The sequence below is a fragment of the Zosterops lateralis genome (genome assembly GCF_965231275.1).
Source record: "Zosterops lateralis genome assembly, chromosome: 37".
In the NCBI taxonomy this organism is placed as follows: Eukaryota; Metazoa; Chordata; class Aves; order Passeriformes; family Zosteropidae; genus Zosterops; species Zosterops lateralis.
Genome location: NC_139797.1, coordinates 1,118,587 through 1,136,068, shown reverse-complemented (window position 1 = coordinate 1,136,068; position 17,482 = coordinate 1,118,587). Strand labels below are relative to the sequence as shown.

Sequence of the window (17,482 nt, the reverse complement as noted above, 5' to 3'; positions counted from 1 at the left end):
GAGGGGGCCACAGGGACATAGGGACACCAGGGGGACAAGGGGGACAGTGGGGATATGGGGAGGGGGCCAGGGGGACAGAGAGGGAAATGGGGAGGGGGCCAGGGGGACAGAAATGGGACAGCGGGGAGACAGTGGGGAAATGGGGAGGGGGACAGGGGGACGGCGACGGGACACTGGAGGGGAATGGAATTTGGGGAGGGGGAGTCGGGAGATGATGGGGGGGTAGAATTTGGGGAGGGGGGGATGGAATTTGGGGAGGGGGAGCAGGAAAATGGGGAGGGGACAGAGAGGGGACAGCGAGGGGACAAGGGGAGGGGGATGGAATTTGGGGAGGGGACACACTGGGGACACTGGGGAGGAGGGAATTTGGGGAGGGGGCCCAGGGAGACATTTGGGGGGTGGGATTTGAGGAGGGGGCGTGGGACATGGGGAGGGGACAGCAGGAATTGGGGAGGGGGCGAGGGGACATTGGGGGGACACTGGGGGATGGACTGGGAGGGGACTGGGATAGACTGGGTTATACTGGGATGGACTGGGGGAGAACTGGGATGGACTAGGGGGAACTGGGTTATACTGGGAGGGAACTGGGATGGACTGGGATGGAACTGGGAGGGACTGGGAGGGAACTGGGAGGGACTGGGGGGTGAACTGGGTTATACTGGGAGGGAACTGGGATGGACTGGGAGGGAACTGGGAGGGACTGGGGGAGAACTGGGTTATACTGGGAGGGAACTGGGTTATACTGGGAGGGGCTGGGAGGGACTGGGAGGGACTGGGAGGGAACTGGGAGGGAACTGGGAGGGACTGGGGGGTGAACTGGGTTATACTGGGAGGGACTGGGACAGGACGAGCACAAAGACCAAGGGCACTTCCAGCTCCCAGTACAGCCCCAGTATAGAACCAGTACAGAACCAGTACAGAACCAGTATAGAACCAGTACAGCTCCAGTATGGCACCAGTACAGCTCCCAGTATAGAACCAGTACAGAACCAGTACAGCTCCCAGTAGGACACCAGTATGGGACCAGTATAAAACCAGTACAGCTCCCAGTATGGCGCCAGTAGAGCACCAGTATAAAACCAGTACAGCACCAGTACAGCTCCCAGCACTGCACCAGTATAGAACCAGTACAGCTCCCAGTATAGCACCAGTTTGCCACCAGTACAGACCAGTACAGCACCCGTACAGACCATACAGCACCAGTATAAAACCAGTATGGCACCAGTACAGCTCCCAGCACTGCACCAGTAGAGGACCCACTATGGCACCAGTATGGCACCAGTATAAAACCAGTACGGCACCAGTATAGAACCAGTATGGCACCAGTACAGCACCAGTTTGCCACCAGTACAGACCAGTGCAGCTCCCAGTACGGCACCAGTACGGCACCAGTACAACTCCAGTACCCAGGACAGCTCCACTACAGCTCCCAGTAGAGAACCAGTATGGCACCAGTATAAAACCAGTAAAGCTCCAGTACAGCTCCAGTACCCAGGACAGCTCTGCTGCAGCTCCCAGTACAGCACCAGTATAGAACCAGTATGGCACCAGTATAGAACCAGTACAGCACCAGTATAGAACCAGTATGGCACCAGTACAAAACCAGTACAGCACCAGTATAGAACCAGTATGGCACCAGTATAGAACCAGTATGGCACCAGTATAGAACCAGTATGGCACCAGTATAAAACCAGTATAAAACCAGTACAGCTCCATTACAGGTCCCCACATGGCGCCAGTACAATTCCAGTTTGGCACCAGTACAACTCCAGTACAGCACCAGTATAGAACTGGTGTAAAACCAGTACGGCACCAGTACAGCACCAGTACAGCACCAGTACAGCACCAGTACAGCACCAGTACAGCACCAGTACAGCTCCAGTACCCAGGACAGCTCTGCTACAGCTCCCAGTACGGCACCAGTACAAAACCAGTATAAAACCAGTACAACTCCATTACAGGTCCCCATATGACACCAGTACAGCTCCCAGTATGGCGCCAGTACAACTCCAGTACGGCACCAGTACGGCACCAGTATAGAACTGGTGTAAAACCAGTACAACACCAGTACAGCACCAGTACAACTCCAGTACCCAGGACAGCTCCGCTACAGCTCCCAGTATGGCACCAGTATAAAACCAGTATGGCACCAGTACAGAACCTGTAGAGCTCCCAGTACACTCCTAGTACAGCACCAGTATAAAACCAGTATAACGCCAGTATGGTACCAGTCCAGCTCCCAGTCTGGCTCCAGTCCGTCACAGTCAATCCCAGTTTAATCCCAGTCCCTCCCAGTCAGTCCCAGTTTAATCCCAGTCAGTCCCAGTTTAATCCCAGTCAGTCCCAGTTTAATTCCAGTCAGTCCCAGTTTAGTCCCAGTCAGTCCCAGTTTAGTCCCAGTTTAATCCCACTCCAGTCCCAGTTTAATTCCAGTCCAGTCCCAGTTTAACCCCAGTCCCTCCCACTCCAGTCCCAGTTTAATCCCAGTCAGTCCCAGTTTAATCCCAGTCCCTCCCAGTCAGTCCCAGTTTAGTCCCAGTCAGTCCCAGTTTAATTCCAGTCAGTCCCAGTTTAGTCCCAGTCCAGTCCCAGTTTAGTCCCAGTTTAGTCCCAGTCCAGTCTCAGTTTAGTCCCAGTTTAATCCCACTCCAGTCCCAGTTTAATTCCAGTCCAGTCCCAGTTTAATCCCAGTCCCTCCCAGTCAGTCCCAGTTTAGTCCCAGTCCAATCCCAGTCCCTCCCAGTCCCTCCCAGTTTAATCCCAGCCATGGGGGGACAGAGGGGACACGAGGGGAGGGGATGACACAGTGACACCCCCAGCCCCAAATTGGCCCCAAAACAGCCCCAAAAACTGCCCCAAATCTGCCCCAATTGGCCCCAAATCAGCCCCAAATAAACCCTAAAACTGCCCTAAAGTTGTCCCAAATTGGCCCCAAAACTGCCCCAAAACTGCCCCAAAAACTGCTCCAAAACCTGCCCCAATTGGCCCCAAATCGGCCCCAAAATGGCCCCAAATGGGCCCCAAAATGGACCCAAATCTGCCCCAAATCGGCCCCAAATAAACCCTAAAACTGCCCTAAAATTTTCCTAAAAAAGCCAAAAAAATTCCTAAAAAATCCCCAAAAAATCCCTAAAAAATCCCAAAAAATCCCAAAAATCCAAAAAAATCCTCAAACCCCAAAACTGCCCCAAATCAGCCCCAAATCAGCCCCAAATCAACCCTAAAACTGCCCCAAATCAACCCTAAAACTGCCCTAAAATTGTCCCAAAAAACCCTAAAAAAAATCCCAAAAAATCCCAAAAAATCCCCAAAAATTCCCATAAATCCCAAAAAATCCCCAAACGACCCCAAATCCCCTCAAAACCCCTGGGACTCCTCCCACCTCCTCCGGCCCCAAAAATTCCCCAAAACTGCCCCAAATAAACCCTAAAACTGCCTTAAAATTGTCCTAAAAAAGCCCTAAAAAATTCCTAAAAAATCCCTAAAAATCCCTAAAAAATCCCAAAAAATCCCAAAAACCCAAAACTGCCTCAAATCAGCCCCAAATCAGCCCCAAATCAACCCTAAAACTGCCCCAAATCAACCCTAAAACTGCCCTAAAATTGTCCCAAAAAACCAAAAAAAAAATCCCAAAAAATCCCTAAAAAATCCCAAAAAAATTCCCATAAATCCCAAAAAATCCCCAAACGACCCCAAATCCCCCCCAAACCCCTGGGACTCCTCCCACCTCCTCCGGCCCCAAAAATTCCCCAAAACTGCCCCAAATAAACCCTAAAACTGCCTTAAAATTGTCCTAAAAAAGCAAAAAAATTCCTAAAAAATCCCCAAAAAATCCCAAAAAAACCCCAAAAAATCACTAAAAAAATCCAAAAAAATTCCCAAAAAACCCCAAATATTCCCCCCGACCCCATAAATGCCCCAAAACTGCCCCAAATCAGCCCCAAATAAACCCCAAATAAACCCTAAAATTGTCCCAAAAACCCCTAAAAAATCCCCAAAAAATCCCCAAAAAAATCCCTAAAAAAATCCCCAAAAAATCCCAAAAAAATCCCTAAAAAAATCCCAAAAAAATTCCCAAAAATCCCAAAACCCCCCAAAATCCCCCCAAACCCCAAATCCGGACTCACCCCACCTGCTCCGGCCCCATAAGTGCCCCAAATAAACCCTAAAATTGCCCTAAAATTGTCCTAAAAAAACCCTAGAAATTAAAAAAAAAATCCCAAAAAAATCCCAAAAAACCCCCCAAAAAATCCCAAAAAAACCCAAATATTCCCCCCGACCCCATAAATGCCCCAAATCAGCCTCAAATCAGCCCCAAAACTGCCCCAAATCAACCCCAAATCAACCCCAAATAAACCCTAAAATTGTCCTTAAAAAACCCAAAAAAAATCCCTCAAAAATCCAAAAAATCCCCAAAACCCCAAAAAACCCTAAAAAAATTTTAAAACCCCCCCCCAAACCCTAAAAAATCCCCCCAAATCCCCCCAAACCCCAAATCCCCGGACTCACCCCACCTGCTCCGGCCCCATAGGTGCCCCTCCCCCACTCCCGCCGCCTCCTCCGGCCCCAAAAAATCTCCAAAATTTGGGGCGGGGGGGGGGAGGGGAGGGGGAGGGGACAGGGGGGTCCCCGGGGGGGGGAGGGGACATTGGGGGGGGGGGACAGGGGGGTCCCCAGGGGGGGGAGGGGACATTGAGGGGGAGGGGGAGGGGACAGGGGGGTCCCCAGGGGGGGGAGGGGACATTGGGGGGGAGGGGGAGGGGACAGGGGGGTCCCCAGGGGGGGGAGGGGACATTTTTGGGGTGGGGGAGGGGTCCCAAATCGGGACAGGCCGAACCAGGACAGGCCCCTGGGGGGGTGGGGGAGGGGCAGGGGGGGAGGGGGGGAGGGGCAGGACCCTCCCCCACCCCCATGGAGGGGAAATTTGGGGGGATTTTGGAAAAATTTGGGGGATTTGGGGGGAAATTGGGGGGGATTTTGAGGGGTTTGGGGGGATTTTGGGGGGATTTGGGGGATTTTGGGGGGATTTGGGGGATTTTAGGGGGATTTAGGGGAGAATTTGGGGGGGTTTGGGGGGATTTATGAGAAACTTGGGGAGTTTTTAGGGGAGTTTTGGAGGGATTTGGGGGCAATTTGGGGATTTTAGGGAGATTTGGGAGAAATTTGGGGGATTTGGGGGGATTTTGGGGATTTTAGGGGGATTTGGGGGGATTTTAGGAGAAATTGGGGGGTTTTGGGGAGACTTATGAGAAATTTGGGGAGTTTTTAGGGGGATTTGGGGAAATTTTGGGGAGAAATTTGGGGGGATTTGGGGGGATTTAGGGGATTTGGGGGGATTTAGGAGGAATTTGGGGGAATTTGGGGGGATTTTGGAAAAATTTGGGGGGATTTTAGGGGGATTTAGGGGAGAATTTGGGGGGATTCAGGAGGAATTTGGGGGAATTTGGGGGGATTTAGGTCAAATTTGGGGGGTCTTGGGGGGATTTAGGAGAAATTTGGGGGGATTTGGGGGGCATTTTGGGGGATTTGGGAGGAAATTCGGGGGATTTTATGAGAAATTGGGGGACTTTTTAGAGGGATTTTGGGGGGAATTTTGGGGGAATTTTGGGGATTTAAGCAGAAATTTGGGGGGATTTTGGGGGGATTTATGAGAAATTTGGGGAGTTTTTAGGGGGATTTGGGGGGAATTTGGGGGATTTTTGGGGGGATTTTGGCGAATTTGGGAGAAATTTGGGGGATTTTAGGGGAAATTTGGAGGAATTTTAGGGGGATTTGGGGGAAGTTTGGGAGAAATTTGGGGGGATTTGGGGGGAATTTGGGGGAATTTGGGGGGGTTTGGGGGGATTTGGGAGGAAATTTGGGGGATTTTAGGGGAAATTTGGAGGAATTTTAGGGGGATTTGGGGGAAGTTTGGGAGAAATTTGGGGGGATTTGGGGGCAATTTGGGGATTTGGGGGGATTTGGGGGGATTTGGGGGGATTTTGGGGGGATTTTGGGGGGATTTTAGGAGAAATTTGGGGGGATTTGGGGGAAATTCGGGGAATTTGGGGGACTTTTTGGGGGATTTGGGAGCATTTTCGGAGGATTTTGGGGGATTTAGGATAAATTTGGGGGATTTGGGGGAATTTTAGGAGAATTTTGGTGGATTTGGGGGAAATTTTGGGGATTTTAGGAGAAATTTGGGGGGATTTGGGGGTTTTTTGGGAGAATTTTTGGGGATTTGGGGGGAAATTTGGGAGGATTTTGGAAGATTTTAGGGGGATTTGGGGGAATTTAGAGGAAATTTTGGGAATTATTGGGGGTAGAGGGGGATTTAGGGGGATTTTGGAAGATTTTGGGGGATTTTGGAGGAATTTCAGGTGGATTTTGGGGGGATTTAAGAGGATTTGTGACAAATTTTGGGGGATTTTAAAGGGATTTTATGGGATTTTGGAAGATTTGGACAAATTTCGGGTGAATTTTGGGGGATTTCAGGGGAATTTTAGGATTTTTGGGTTTTTTGGGGGGTTTTTGGTGTGGTTTTAGGGTCTTTTGGGTGGTTTTGGGGAATTTTTGGGATGTTTTGGGGGCATTTTTGTGTCCCAGGAAGGTTTTTTGTGCTATTTGGGGGCATTTTTGGGTTTTTTTTTAAGATCCCAGGAAGGTTTTTGGGATGTTTTGGGGTCCCAGGAAGGTTTTTGAGGTGTTTTGGGGCTTTTTTTGGGGTGTTTTGGGGTGGTTTTGGGGCTGTTTTGGGGCCTTTTTGGGTTTTTTTGGGATGTCGAGGGGGTTTTTTTTGGGTGTTTTGGGGTCTCAGGAAGATTTTTGGGGATTCGGGGCTGGTTTTGGGGGTATTTTTGGGTGTTTTTGGGGTATTTTGGGGTGTTTTGGGGTGTTTTGAGGCCCCAGGAAGGTTTTTGGGGTGTCCTTGGGGTGTTTTGGGACATTTTTAGGGTGTTTTGATGTTTTTTGGGGTTTTTTTTGGCGTGTTTTGGGGTCCCAGGAAGGTTTTTTTGGAAGTTTTTGGGTGTTTTGGGTGTTTTTGGGGGCATTTTTTGTGTCTTTTGGTGTTTTTTGGGGTGTTTTGGGGCATTTTTGGGATGTTTTTGGGGCAATTTGGGGTATTTTGGGGGTTTTGGGGGGTTTTTTGGGGTCCCAGGAAGATTTTTGGGGTGTTTTGGGGGATTTTTGGGGCAATTTGGGGTATTTTTGGGGTGTTTTTGGGTTTTTTTTGGGGTCCCAGGAAGGTTTTTGGGGCACTTTAGGGATGTTTTTTGGGATGTTTTGGGGTGTTTGGGGCTATTTTAGGGTGTTTTGGGGTTTTTTGGGGATATTTGGGGTGTTTTTGGGGGTTTTTGGGGTCCCAGGAAGGTTTTTGGGGTGTTTTAGGATGTTTTGGGTTCTTCTGGGGTGGTTTTGGGCATTTTTTGGCTGTTTTGAGGTGTTTTTTGGGGTGTTTTGTGGTGGTTTTGGGGTGTTTTGGGGATATTTTTGGAATGTTTTGGGCTATTTTCGGGATGTTTTGGGCTGTTTTGGGGTTTTTTGAGGTCCCAGAGAGGTTTTTGGGTTTTTTTGGGGGTGTTTTGGGCTATTTTAGGGTGTTTTTGGGGTATTTTTTGTGTGTTTTTGGGGTGTTTTGGGGTATTTTGCAGCATTTTTGGGGATTCTTGGGGTCCCAGGAAGGTTTTTGAGGTGTTTGGGGTGGTTTTGGGGCATTTTTTGGATGTTTTGGGGTGGTTTTGGGTGATTTTTGGGTGTTTTTGGGGCAGTTCTCACCTGGGGGCGTCGAAGCTGTCGTAGGATCCCACGGTGTAGTGACGGAACAGTCGCTTGGCCTTGTCACTGCGAGACTCTGCCAGAGATTTTTGGGGTTTTTAGGGGTTTTTTTTGGGGTTTTTTGGGGTTTGGGGGATTTGGGGGGGTCCAGGGAATTTTAGGGGATTTTTGGGGATTTTTTTGGGATTTTTTAGGATTTTTTTGGGGATTTTTTTGGGATTTTTTTGGGGATTTTTTGGGGATTTTTTGGGGATTTTTTTGGGATTTTTTGGGGGGATTTTTTGGGGATTTTTTTGGGGATTTTTTGGGGGTTTTTTTGGGGGATTTTTGGGGGGATTTTTGGGTTTTTTGGGGATTTTTGGGGTTTTTTTGGGAGATTTTTTGGGGGGTTTTTTGGGAGGTTTTGGGTTTTTTTTTTTTTGAGGGATTTTGGGGGGATTCTTGGGGGATTTTGGGGGGATTTTTTGGGGGTTTTTGGGGGGATTTTTGGGGGGATTTTTGGGAGATTTTTGAGGGGATTTTTGGGGGGATTTTTTTGGGATTTTTGGGGAGATTTTTGGGGGAATTTTTGATGGATTTTTTTTGGATTTTTGGGGTTTTTTTGGGGATTTTTTGGGGGATTTTTGGGGTTTTTTGGGGGGGATTTTTAGGGGGATTTTTAGGGGATTTTTGGGGGGATTTTGGGGGTTTTTTGGGGATTTTTTCGGGGATTTTTAGGGGGTTTTGGGGGGATTTTTTGGGGATTTTTTGGGGATTTTGGGGGGATTTTTTGGGGGGATTTGGGGGATCCAGGGGGATTTGGGGTCAGGAGGATTCTGGGATTTTTTGCGGGGGTTTCTGGGGATTTTTTTGGAGGTTTTGGGGGTTTTTTTGGGAGTTTTTTTGGGGGGGTTTTGGGGGGATTTTTGGGGGATTTTTGGGGGGATTTTTTGGAAGATTTTTGGGGGATTTGGGGGGGATTTTTTGGGGATTTTGGGGGGATTTTTGGGGGGATTTTGGGGGGATTTTTGGGGGGATTTTGGGGGGATTTTTGGGGGATTTTGGGGGGATTTTTTGGGGATTTTTTTGGGATTTGGGGGATTTTGGGGGGATTTTTGGTGGGGATTTTTGGGGGGATTTTTGGAGTTTTTTTGGGGGGGGGATTTGGGGAATTTTTGTGGGTTTTTTTGAGGGATTTTTTGGGGGGATTTTGGGGGGGATTTTTTGGGGATTTTTGGGGGGGCTTTGGGGGTTTTTGGGGGGATTTTTGGGGAATTTTTCGGGGGTCTTGGGGGGTTTTTTGGGGGGCTTTTTGGGGGGATTTTTGGGGTTTTTTTGGAGATTTATGGGGGGTTTTGGGGGGGATTTTTGAGGGGTTTTTGGAGGGATTTTGGGGGGGTTTTGGGGGGATTTTTTGGGGGATTTTTGGGGGGGATTTTTTGGGGGGATTTTTTGGGGGATTTTTGGGGGGGATTTTTTGGGGAGTTTTGGGGGGATTTTTGGGGGGATTTTTTTGGGTTTTTTGGGGGATTTTTATGGGTTTTTTGGGGGGGATTTTGGGGATTTTTTGGGGGGATTTTTGGGGTATTTTTGGGGGATTTTTTTTTGGATATTTGGGGGGATTTTTGGGGGAATTTTTGATGGATTTTTTGGGTTTTTTTGGGCGATTTTTGGGGATTTTTGGGGGGATTTTTGGGGGGATTCTTGGGGGACTTTTTTTTTATATTTGGGGGGATTTTGGGGGGATTTTTTGGGGGATTTTTTTTGGGGATTTTTGGGGGGATTTTTGGGGGAATTTTTGATGGATTTTTTTGGGATTTTTGGGGATTTTTGGGTTTTTTTGGGGGGATTTTGGGGGGATTTTTTGGGGGATTTTTTTGAGGGATTTTGGGGGCATTTTGGGGATTTTTGGGGGAATTTTTGGGGATTTTTGGGGGGATTTTGGGGGGGATTTTGGGGGGGATTTTTGGGGATTTTTTGGGGATTTTTGGAGGATTTTTGGAGGTTTTTGGGGGGATTTTTTGGGGGATTTTTTGGGGATTTTTTTGGGATTTTTTGGGGGTTTTTGGGGGGTTTTGGGGGGATTTTTGGGGGAGGACTTGGGGGGATTTGGGGGGGATTTTTGGGGGGATTTTTTGGATATTTGGGGGGGATTTTTGGGGTTTTTTGGGGGGGTTTTTGGTACCTGTTTTGCCCTCGGGGGTCCGGGGGGGCACCTCCTCCACACACTCCGAGGGGAACCAGCCGACCCGGCCCCGCGCCTGCCCCTCCCAAAATCCGCCCTCGCCCACGCTCAGAACTGCGGGGAGGGGGCAAAAATCAGAGAAAAAACCCCCAAATTCATCCCAAAATTCACCCAAAAAATCCCGCTCAGAAACCACCAAAATTCACCCCAAAATTCAACCCAAATCCAACCCAAAATCCACAAAAAATCCCCCTCAGAACCCCCAAAATTCACCCCAAACCCAACCCAAAATCCCCCCCAAAAATCCCCAAAAACTCCAAAATCCCCCCAAAAAATCCCGCCCAGAAACCACCAAAATTCAACCCAAAAATCTCAAAAATCCCCAAAAAATCCCACCCAGAAATCCTCAAAATTCAACCAAAAATTCACCCCAAACCCAACCCAAAATCCCCCCCAAAAAAATCCCCCAAAACCCCAAAATTCACCCCCAAAAAATCCCCAAAATCCAAAAAAATCCCGCTCAGAAACCCCCAAAATTCACCCCAAAAAATTCCCAAAATCCACCCAAAAAAATCCCAAAAAACTCCCCAAAATTCACCCCAAAATCCCCCAAAAAATCGCACTCAGAAACCCCCAAAATTCAACCCAAAATTCACCCAAAATCACCAAAATCCCCCCAAAAAATCCGCCAAAAAAATCACAAAAAAATCCCCCTCAGAACCCCCAAAATTCACCCCAAAATCTCCCAAAAAGTCCCCAAAATCCCCCCCAAAAAATCCTCAAAAAATCCCCAAAAAATCCCCCTCAGAACCCCCAAAATTCACCCCAAAATCTCCCAAAAAGTCCCCAAAATTCCCCCCAAAACCCCCCAAAAATCCCATCAGAAACTCCCAAAATTCACCCCAAAATTCACCCCAAAATCACCAAAATCCCCCCAAAAAATCCTCAAAAAAATCCCAAAAAAATCCCCCTCAGAACCCCCAAAATTCACCCCAAAATTCCCCAAAAATCCCAAAAAACTCCCCAAAATTCACCCCAAAATTCCACAAAAAAGTCCCCAAAATCCCCCCAAAAAATCCGCCCCAAAATCACCAAAATCCCCCCCAAAAAATCCGCCAAAAAAATCACAAAAAATCCCCCTCAGAACCCCCAAAATTCACCCCAAAATTCCCCAAAAATCCCAAAAAACTCCCCAAAATTCACACCAAAATCTCCCCAAAATCCCCCGGGATTTTTTAGGGGATTTTGGGGAAAAATCCCGGGATTTTTTTAGGATTTTTTGGGGGATTTTTGGGGGTTAAATCCCAGATTTTTAGGGTATTTTTGGGGGGATAAATCCCAGAATTTTGGGGTTTTTTTGGGGGGGATAAATCCCAGAATTTTTGGGGTTTTTTTGGGGATAAATCCTGGGATTTTTTGGGATTTTTTTGAGGAAAAATCCCAGAATTTTGGGGGGTTTTTTTGGGGATAAATCCCAGATTTTTGGGGTTTTTTTTGGGGGGGGAAAAATCCCAGGATTTTGAGGGTGTTTTTTGGGCAAGAAACCCAATTTTTTTTCTGTGATTTTTATGGAGGAATCCCGGGATTTTGGGGGATATTTTGGGGATAAATCCCAGGATTTTGGGGTGGTTTTTTTAGGGATAAATCCCAGGATTTTTTAGGGTTTTTTTGAGGACAAATCCCAGGATTTTTTAGGGTTTTTTTGAGGAAGAATCCCAGAATTTTGGGGGTTTTTTTGGGGAAAAACCCCAGAATTTTGGGGTTTTTTTTTGGGATAAATCCCGGGATTTTTTTGAGGAAAAATCCCAGAATTTTGGGGGTTATTTTTGGGTAGAAATCCTATGAGTTTGGGGCTGATTTTTGGGTAGAAATCCTGTGATTTTTGGGATTTTTTTGGGATAAATCCCAGGAATTTTGGGGTTTTTGGGGGGATAAATTATGGGATTTTTTAAGGGTTTTTTTGGGTAGAAATCTTGTGATTTTGGGGTTTTTTTGGGGTAGAAATCCGGGGATTTTTTTAGGGTTTTTTTAGGGTATTTTGGGGAGGAATCCCAGGAATTTTTTAGGATTTTTTTGGGGGATAAATCCTGGGATTTTTTGTGGATTTTTTGGGCAGAAATCTTGCGATTTTGGGTTTTTTTGGGGTATAAATCCTGGGATTTTTTGGGTGGTTTTTTGAGTAGAAATCCCAGGACTTTGGGGCTGATTTTTGGGGGACGAATCCCCGAATTTTTGGGCGGTTTTTTTGGGACAAATCCCAGAATTTTTGGGGGTTTTTTGGGTAGAAATCCCAGAATTTTTGGGGCTGATTTTTGGGATAAATCCTGTAATTTGGGGGAGTTTTTTTGGTGATAAATCCCAGAATTTTGGGGGTTTTTTTGGGTAGAAATCTCAGAATTTCTTCGGGATTTTTTGGGGACAAATCCCAGGATTTTTTAGGATTTTTTGGGGGATAAATCCCAATATTTTGGGGGTTTTTTTGGGGAAGAAACCTTGCGATTTTTGAGTAGGAATCCCACGATTTGGGGGGACTTTTGGGGAGGAATCCTGGGATTTTTTGAGGGGATTTTGAGGCCAAATCCCGGGATTTTTTTAGGGTTTTTTTAGGATTTTTTAGGGGATTTTGGAAAAGGATCCCGGGATTTTTTTAGGATTTTTTCTGGGGTTTTTTGGGTATAAATCCCGGGATTTTTTTAGGATTTTTTAGGGGATTTTTGGGGACAAATCCCGGGATTTTTTTAGGATTTTTTAGGGGATTTTTGGGGACAAATCCCGGGATTTTTTTAGGATTTTTTAGGGGATTTTTGGGGACAAATCCTGGGATTTTTTTAGGATTTTTTAGGGGATTTTTGGGGACAAATCCCGGGATTTTTTTAGGATTTTTTAGGGGATTTTTGGGGACAAATCCCGGGATTTTTTTAGGATTTTTTAGGGGATTTTTGGGGACAAATCCTGGGATTTTTTTAGGATTTTTTAGGGGATTTTTGGGGACAAATCCCGGGATTTTTTTAGGATTTTTTAGGGGATTTTTGGAGACAAATCCCGGGATTTTTTTAGGATTTTTTAGGGGATTTTTGGAGACAAATCCTGGGATTTTTTAAGGATTTTTTAGGGGATTTTGGGGAAGGATCCCGGGATTTTTTTAGGATTTTTTCTGGGTTTTTTGTGTATAAATCCCGGGATTTTTTTAGGATATTTTCAGGGAATTTTTGGCTATAAATCTCGATATTTTGGGTTATTTTTTGCCATCCCATCCCCACCCTTGATGCTCCCCCCGGCTGAGGCTGAGCTCGCCCTGGGCCCTGGGGGGTCTCACTTTTGGGGACAAATCCCAGAATTTTGGGGGATTTTTTTGAGGATAAATCCCAGATTTTTTAGGGTATTTTCAGGGGATAAATCCCAGGAATTTTTGGGATTTTTGGGTAGAAATCCTGGGATTTTGGAGATGATTTTTGGGAAGGATCCCAGGAATTTTTAGGGGTTATTTTTGGGATAAATCAAGATTTTTTGGGGTTTTTTTGGGGGATAAATCCCAGGATTTTTTAGGGGTTTTTTTGAGGACAAATCCCAGGATTTTTTTAGGTTTTTTTGGGGATAAATCCCAGGATTTTGGGGTGGTTTTTTTAGGGATAAATCCCAGAATTTTTTTGGGTTTTTTTGGGGGATAAATCCTGTAATTTGGGGGTTTTTTTGGTAGAAATCCCGGGATTTTGGGGCTGATTTTTGGCGTAAAAATCCCGGGATTTTTTTTCACAGTTTTTTTGGCTAAAAATCTCAATATTTTGGGTCATTTTAGGGCGTTTGATACCCACCCTTGATGCTCCCCCTGGCTGAGGCTGAGCTCGCCCTGGGCCCTCTGGGGTCTCACTTTTGGGGACAAATCCCACAATTTTGGGGTTTTTTTGGGGGATAAATCCCAAGATTTTTTAGGGTTTTTTTGGGATAAATCCCAGGACTTTGGGGTTTTTTTTGGGTAGAAATCGGATTTTTTCGCTTTTTTTTTTTGGGACAAATCCCAGGATTTTGGGGCTGATTTTTGGGGTAGGAACCCCAGGATTTTTCTGCTATTTTGGGGTTATTTTTGGGACATTTTTGGGGGTTTTAGGGCCTCTCATCCCCACCCTTGATGCTCCCCCTGGCTGAGGCTGAGCTCGCCCTGGGCCCTGTGGGGTCTCACTTTTGGGGACAAATCCCAGAATTTTGGGGGTTTTTTGTGGGGGGAGGAATCCCAGAATTTTCGGGCGTTTTTTTTGAGAAAAATCCCAGGAATTTGGGGCTGTTTTTTGGGGGGAGGAATCCTGTGATTTTTTTTTTCTGTTTTTTTTTTTTTTGGGAGTAGGAATCCTTCAATTTTGGGGCTGATTTTTGGGTACCAATCCTGTGATTTTGGGGATAAATCCCAGGATTTTTTGTGGATTTTTGGGTAGAAATCCCAGAATTTTTGGGGGTTTTTTGGGTAGGAATCCCACAATTTCTTCGGGATTTTTTTGGGTAGAAATCCCGGGATTTGGGGGTTTTTTTGGGACATTTTTGGGGGTTTTTAGGGCCTCTCATACCCACCCTTGATGCGCTCGCCCTTGCTGAGGCTGAGCTCGCCCTCGCCCTGGGCCGTGTAGGGTCTCACGGCCAGGAAGGTCCGTCCGGGCACGGCCGAGTAAAGTTTCCTCTTCACCCCCCGGGACCCCAAAGTGCCCCCCGGGGTCCCCCCCGGGGCCGGGTCCCGGCTCAGGCCGCTGGAGCTGGGGGGGAAAACGGGGGGTGAGGTGGGACCCCCCAAAATTGGGGGCTTGGAGTCCAAATTTGGGGGTTTGGAGACTTAATTTGGGGTCTCGGGGTCCTGATTTTGGGTTACAGGGTCCAGATTTGGGGTCCCAGACCCAGAGACCCCCACCCAGAGCCCAAATTTGGGGTCTCAGGGTCCAGATTTGGGGTCCTGGACTCAGAGACCCCCAAGAAAAGCCCAGATTTGGGCTCCCAGGGTCCCAAATTGGGGTCCCAGGGTCCTCATTTGGGGTCCCAGACCCAGAGACCCCCAAGCAAAGCCCATATTTGGGGTCCCAGAGTCTGGATTTGGGGTCCTGGAGCCAGAGACCCCCACCCAGGCCCAAATTTGGGGTCTCACAGTCCCAAATTGGGGTCCTGGACCCTTAAATTGGGGTCCTGGAATCCCAAAATGGGGTCCCAGACCCAGAGACCCCCAAGAAAAGCCCAAATTTGGGGTCTCAGAGCCCCCAATGGGGCCCCCAGACCCCCCAAAAGGGATCCCAGACCCCCCAAATCCCCCCAAAATCCCCCCCCCAGGTCCCCCCTCATACCTGGGCCACACCTGGGGCTCCTCCAGGTGCCTTTTCTGGGGGTCTTGACCCCAAAATCCCCCCCAGACCCCCCAAAACCTCCCCAAAATCCTCCCTAAACCCCCCCAAATCCAACCTGGACCCCCCAAAACCTCCCAAAACCTCCCCAAAATCCCCTCAAAACCCCCCAAATCCTCCCCCAAAATTTACCTGGGCCACCCCTGGTCTCCTCCAGGTGCCTTTTCTGGGGGTCCCAGCCCCACAAATCCCCCCAGACCCCCCAAAATCCAACTTAGACCCCCCAAATCCCCCCAAAAATTCCCCCAACCCCCTCCAAAAATCCCCCTAAATCCCATCCAGAGCCCCCCAAACCCCCCAAACCTCCCTTAAAGACCCAAATAATTCCCCCAAATTACCCCAAATCCCCCCCAGACCCCCCAAAATCCCCCCAAACCCCCCAAAAAATCCCCCCAAAAAATCCCCAAACCCCCCAAATCCCCCAAAACCTCCCCAAAATCACCCCCAAATTCCCCCAAATCCCCCAAAATCCCCCAATATCCAACATAGACCCCCCCAAAACCTCCCAAAAATCCTCCAAAAAATCCCAAAAAAATATCCCCAAAAAATCCCCAACCCCCCTAAAATCCCCCCAAATCTCTCAAACTCCCCCCAAATCCCCAAAATCCAACCTAGACCCCCGAAACCTCCCAAAAATCCCCCCAAAAAATCCAAAAAATCCCCCAAATGCCCCCAAAACCCCCCCAAATCCTCCTAAAATCCCCAAAAAATCCCAAAAAATCCCCAAAAAATCCAAAAAAATCCAATTTTTACCTGGGCCTCCCCCTTTGTTGCCTCCTGGTGTCCTCGGGGTGCCTCCCCCGGGAGGGGGACCTGGCCCGGGCCCCCAAATCCCCCCAGACCCCCCAAAAATCCCCCAAAATTTACCTGGGCCACCCCTGGGCTCCTCCAGGTGTCTTTTCTGGGGGTCCCAGCCCCACAAATCCCAAAAAATCCCCCCGAATCCCCCCCAAATCCTCCAAAATCACACCTAGACCCCCCCAAACCCCCCAAACCTCCCTTAAAGACCAAAATAATTCCCCAAAATGACCCCAAATCCCCCCAAACTCCAACCTGGATCCCCCAAATCCCCCCAAAATTCCCCCAAATCCCCCCAAATCCCCCAAAATCCCCCCCAAATCTCCCCCAAATTCCCCCAAATCTCCCAATTCTCCATCAAACTCCCCCCAAAATCCCCCAATATCCAACAGAGACCCCCCAAAACCTCCCAAAAAATCCCCCAAAAAATCCCAAAAAAATCCCAAAAAAATCCCAAAAAATTCCCCAACCCCCCTAAAATCCCCCCCAAAAATCCCCAAAAATTCCCCAAAAAATCCAAAAAATTCCCCAACCCCCCTAAAATCCCCCCCAAAAATCCCAAAAAATTCCCCAAAAAAATCCCAAAATTTCCCAACCCCCCCCAAATTCCCCCAAAACTCCCCCAAATCGCCCAAAAATCCCCCAAAAATTCCTCCAAATCCAACATAGAGCCCCCAAAACCCCTCCAAAAAATCCCCCAAAAATCCCCAAAAATCCCCAAAAATTCCCAAAAATCCCCAAAATCCCCAAAAAATCCCCAAGACCCCCCAAATCTCACCTGGGCCTCCCCCTTTGTTGCCTCCTGGTGTCCTCGGGGTGCCTCCCCCGGGAGGGGGACCTGGCCCGGGCCCCCAAATACCCCCAGACCCCCCAAAAATCCCCCAAAATTCCTGCAAAATTTACCTGGGCCACCCCTGGGCTCCTCCAGGTGCCTTTTCTGGGGGTCCCAGCCCCACAAATCCCAAAAAATCCCCAAAAATCCCCCCAAATCTCCCCCAAACCCCCCAAAATTCCCCCCAAATCCTCCAAAATCCAACCTAGACCCCCCAAACCCCCCAAATGACCCCAAGATCCCCCCAAATCTCCCTTAATCACCCCCTAAACCCCCCAAAATCCAACCTGGACTCCCCCAAACCTTCAAAAATCCCCAAAAAATCCCCCCCCAAAAAATCCCAAAAAATTCCCCAAAAAATCCCAAAAAATTCCCAAACCCCCCCAAATCCCCCCAAATCCTCCAAAATCCCCCCAAAAACTCCACCAAAATCCCCCCAATTCTCCATCAAACTCCCCCCAAAAATCCCCCAATATCCAACAGAGACCCCCCAAAACCTCCCAAAAAATCCCCCAAAAAATCCCAAAAAAATCCCAAAAAAATCCCCAAAAATTCCCCAAC

General features: G+C 47.8%; 1 protein-coding gene across 1 annotated transcript in view; it reads right to left on the bottom strand.

Moving 5' to 3' along the window:
• Window positions 1–17,482, bottom strand: part of SHANK1 (SH3 and multiple ankyrin repeat domains 1) — a gene marked incomplete at both ends in the record, with an annotated part of 67,479 nt that overhangs the window by 27,923 nt on the left and 22,074 nt on the right. The window contains 3 exon segments of the mRNA XM_083882148.1: window positions 7,756–7,831; window positions 9,920–10,033; window positions 14,480–14,658. Coding sequence (XP_083738274.1) covers window positions 7,756–7,831; window positions 9,920–10,033; window positions 14,480–14,658 — 369 coding nt within the window.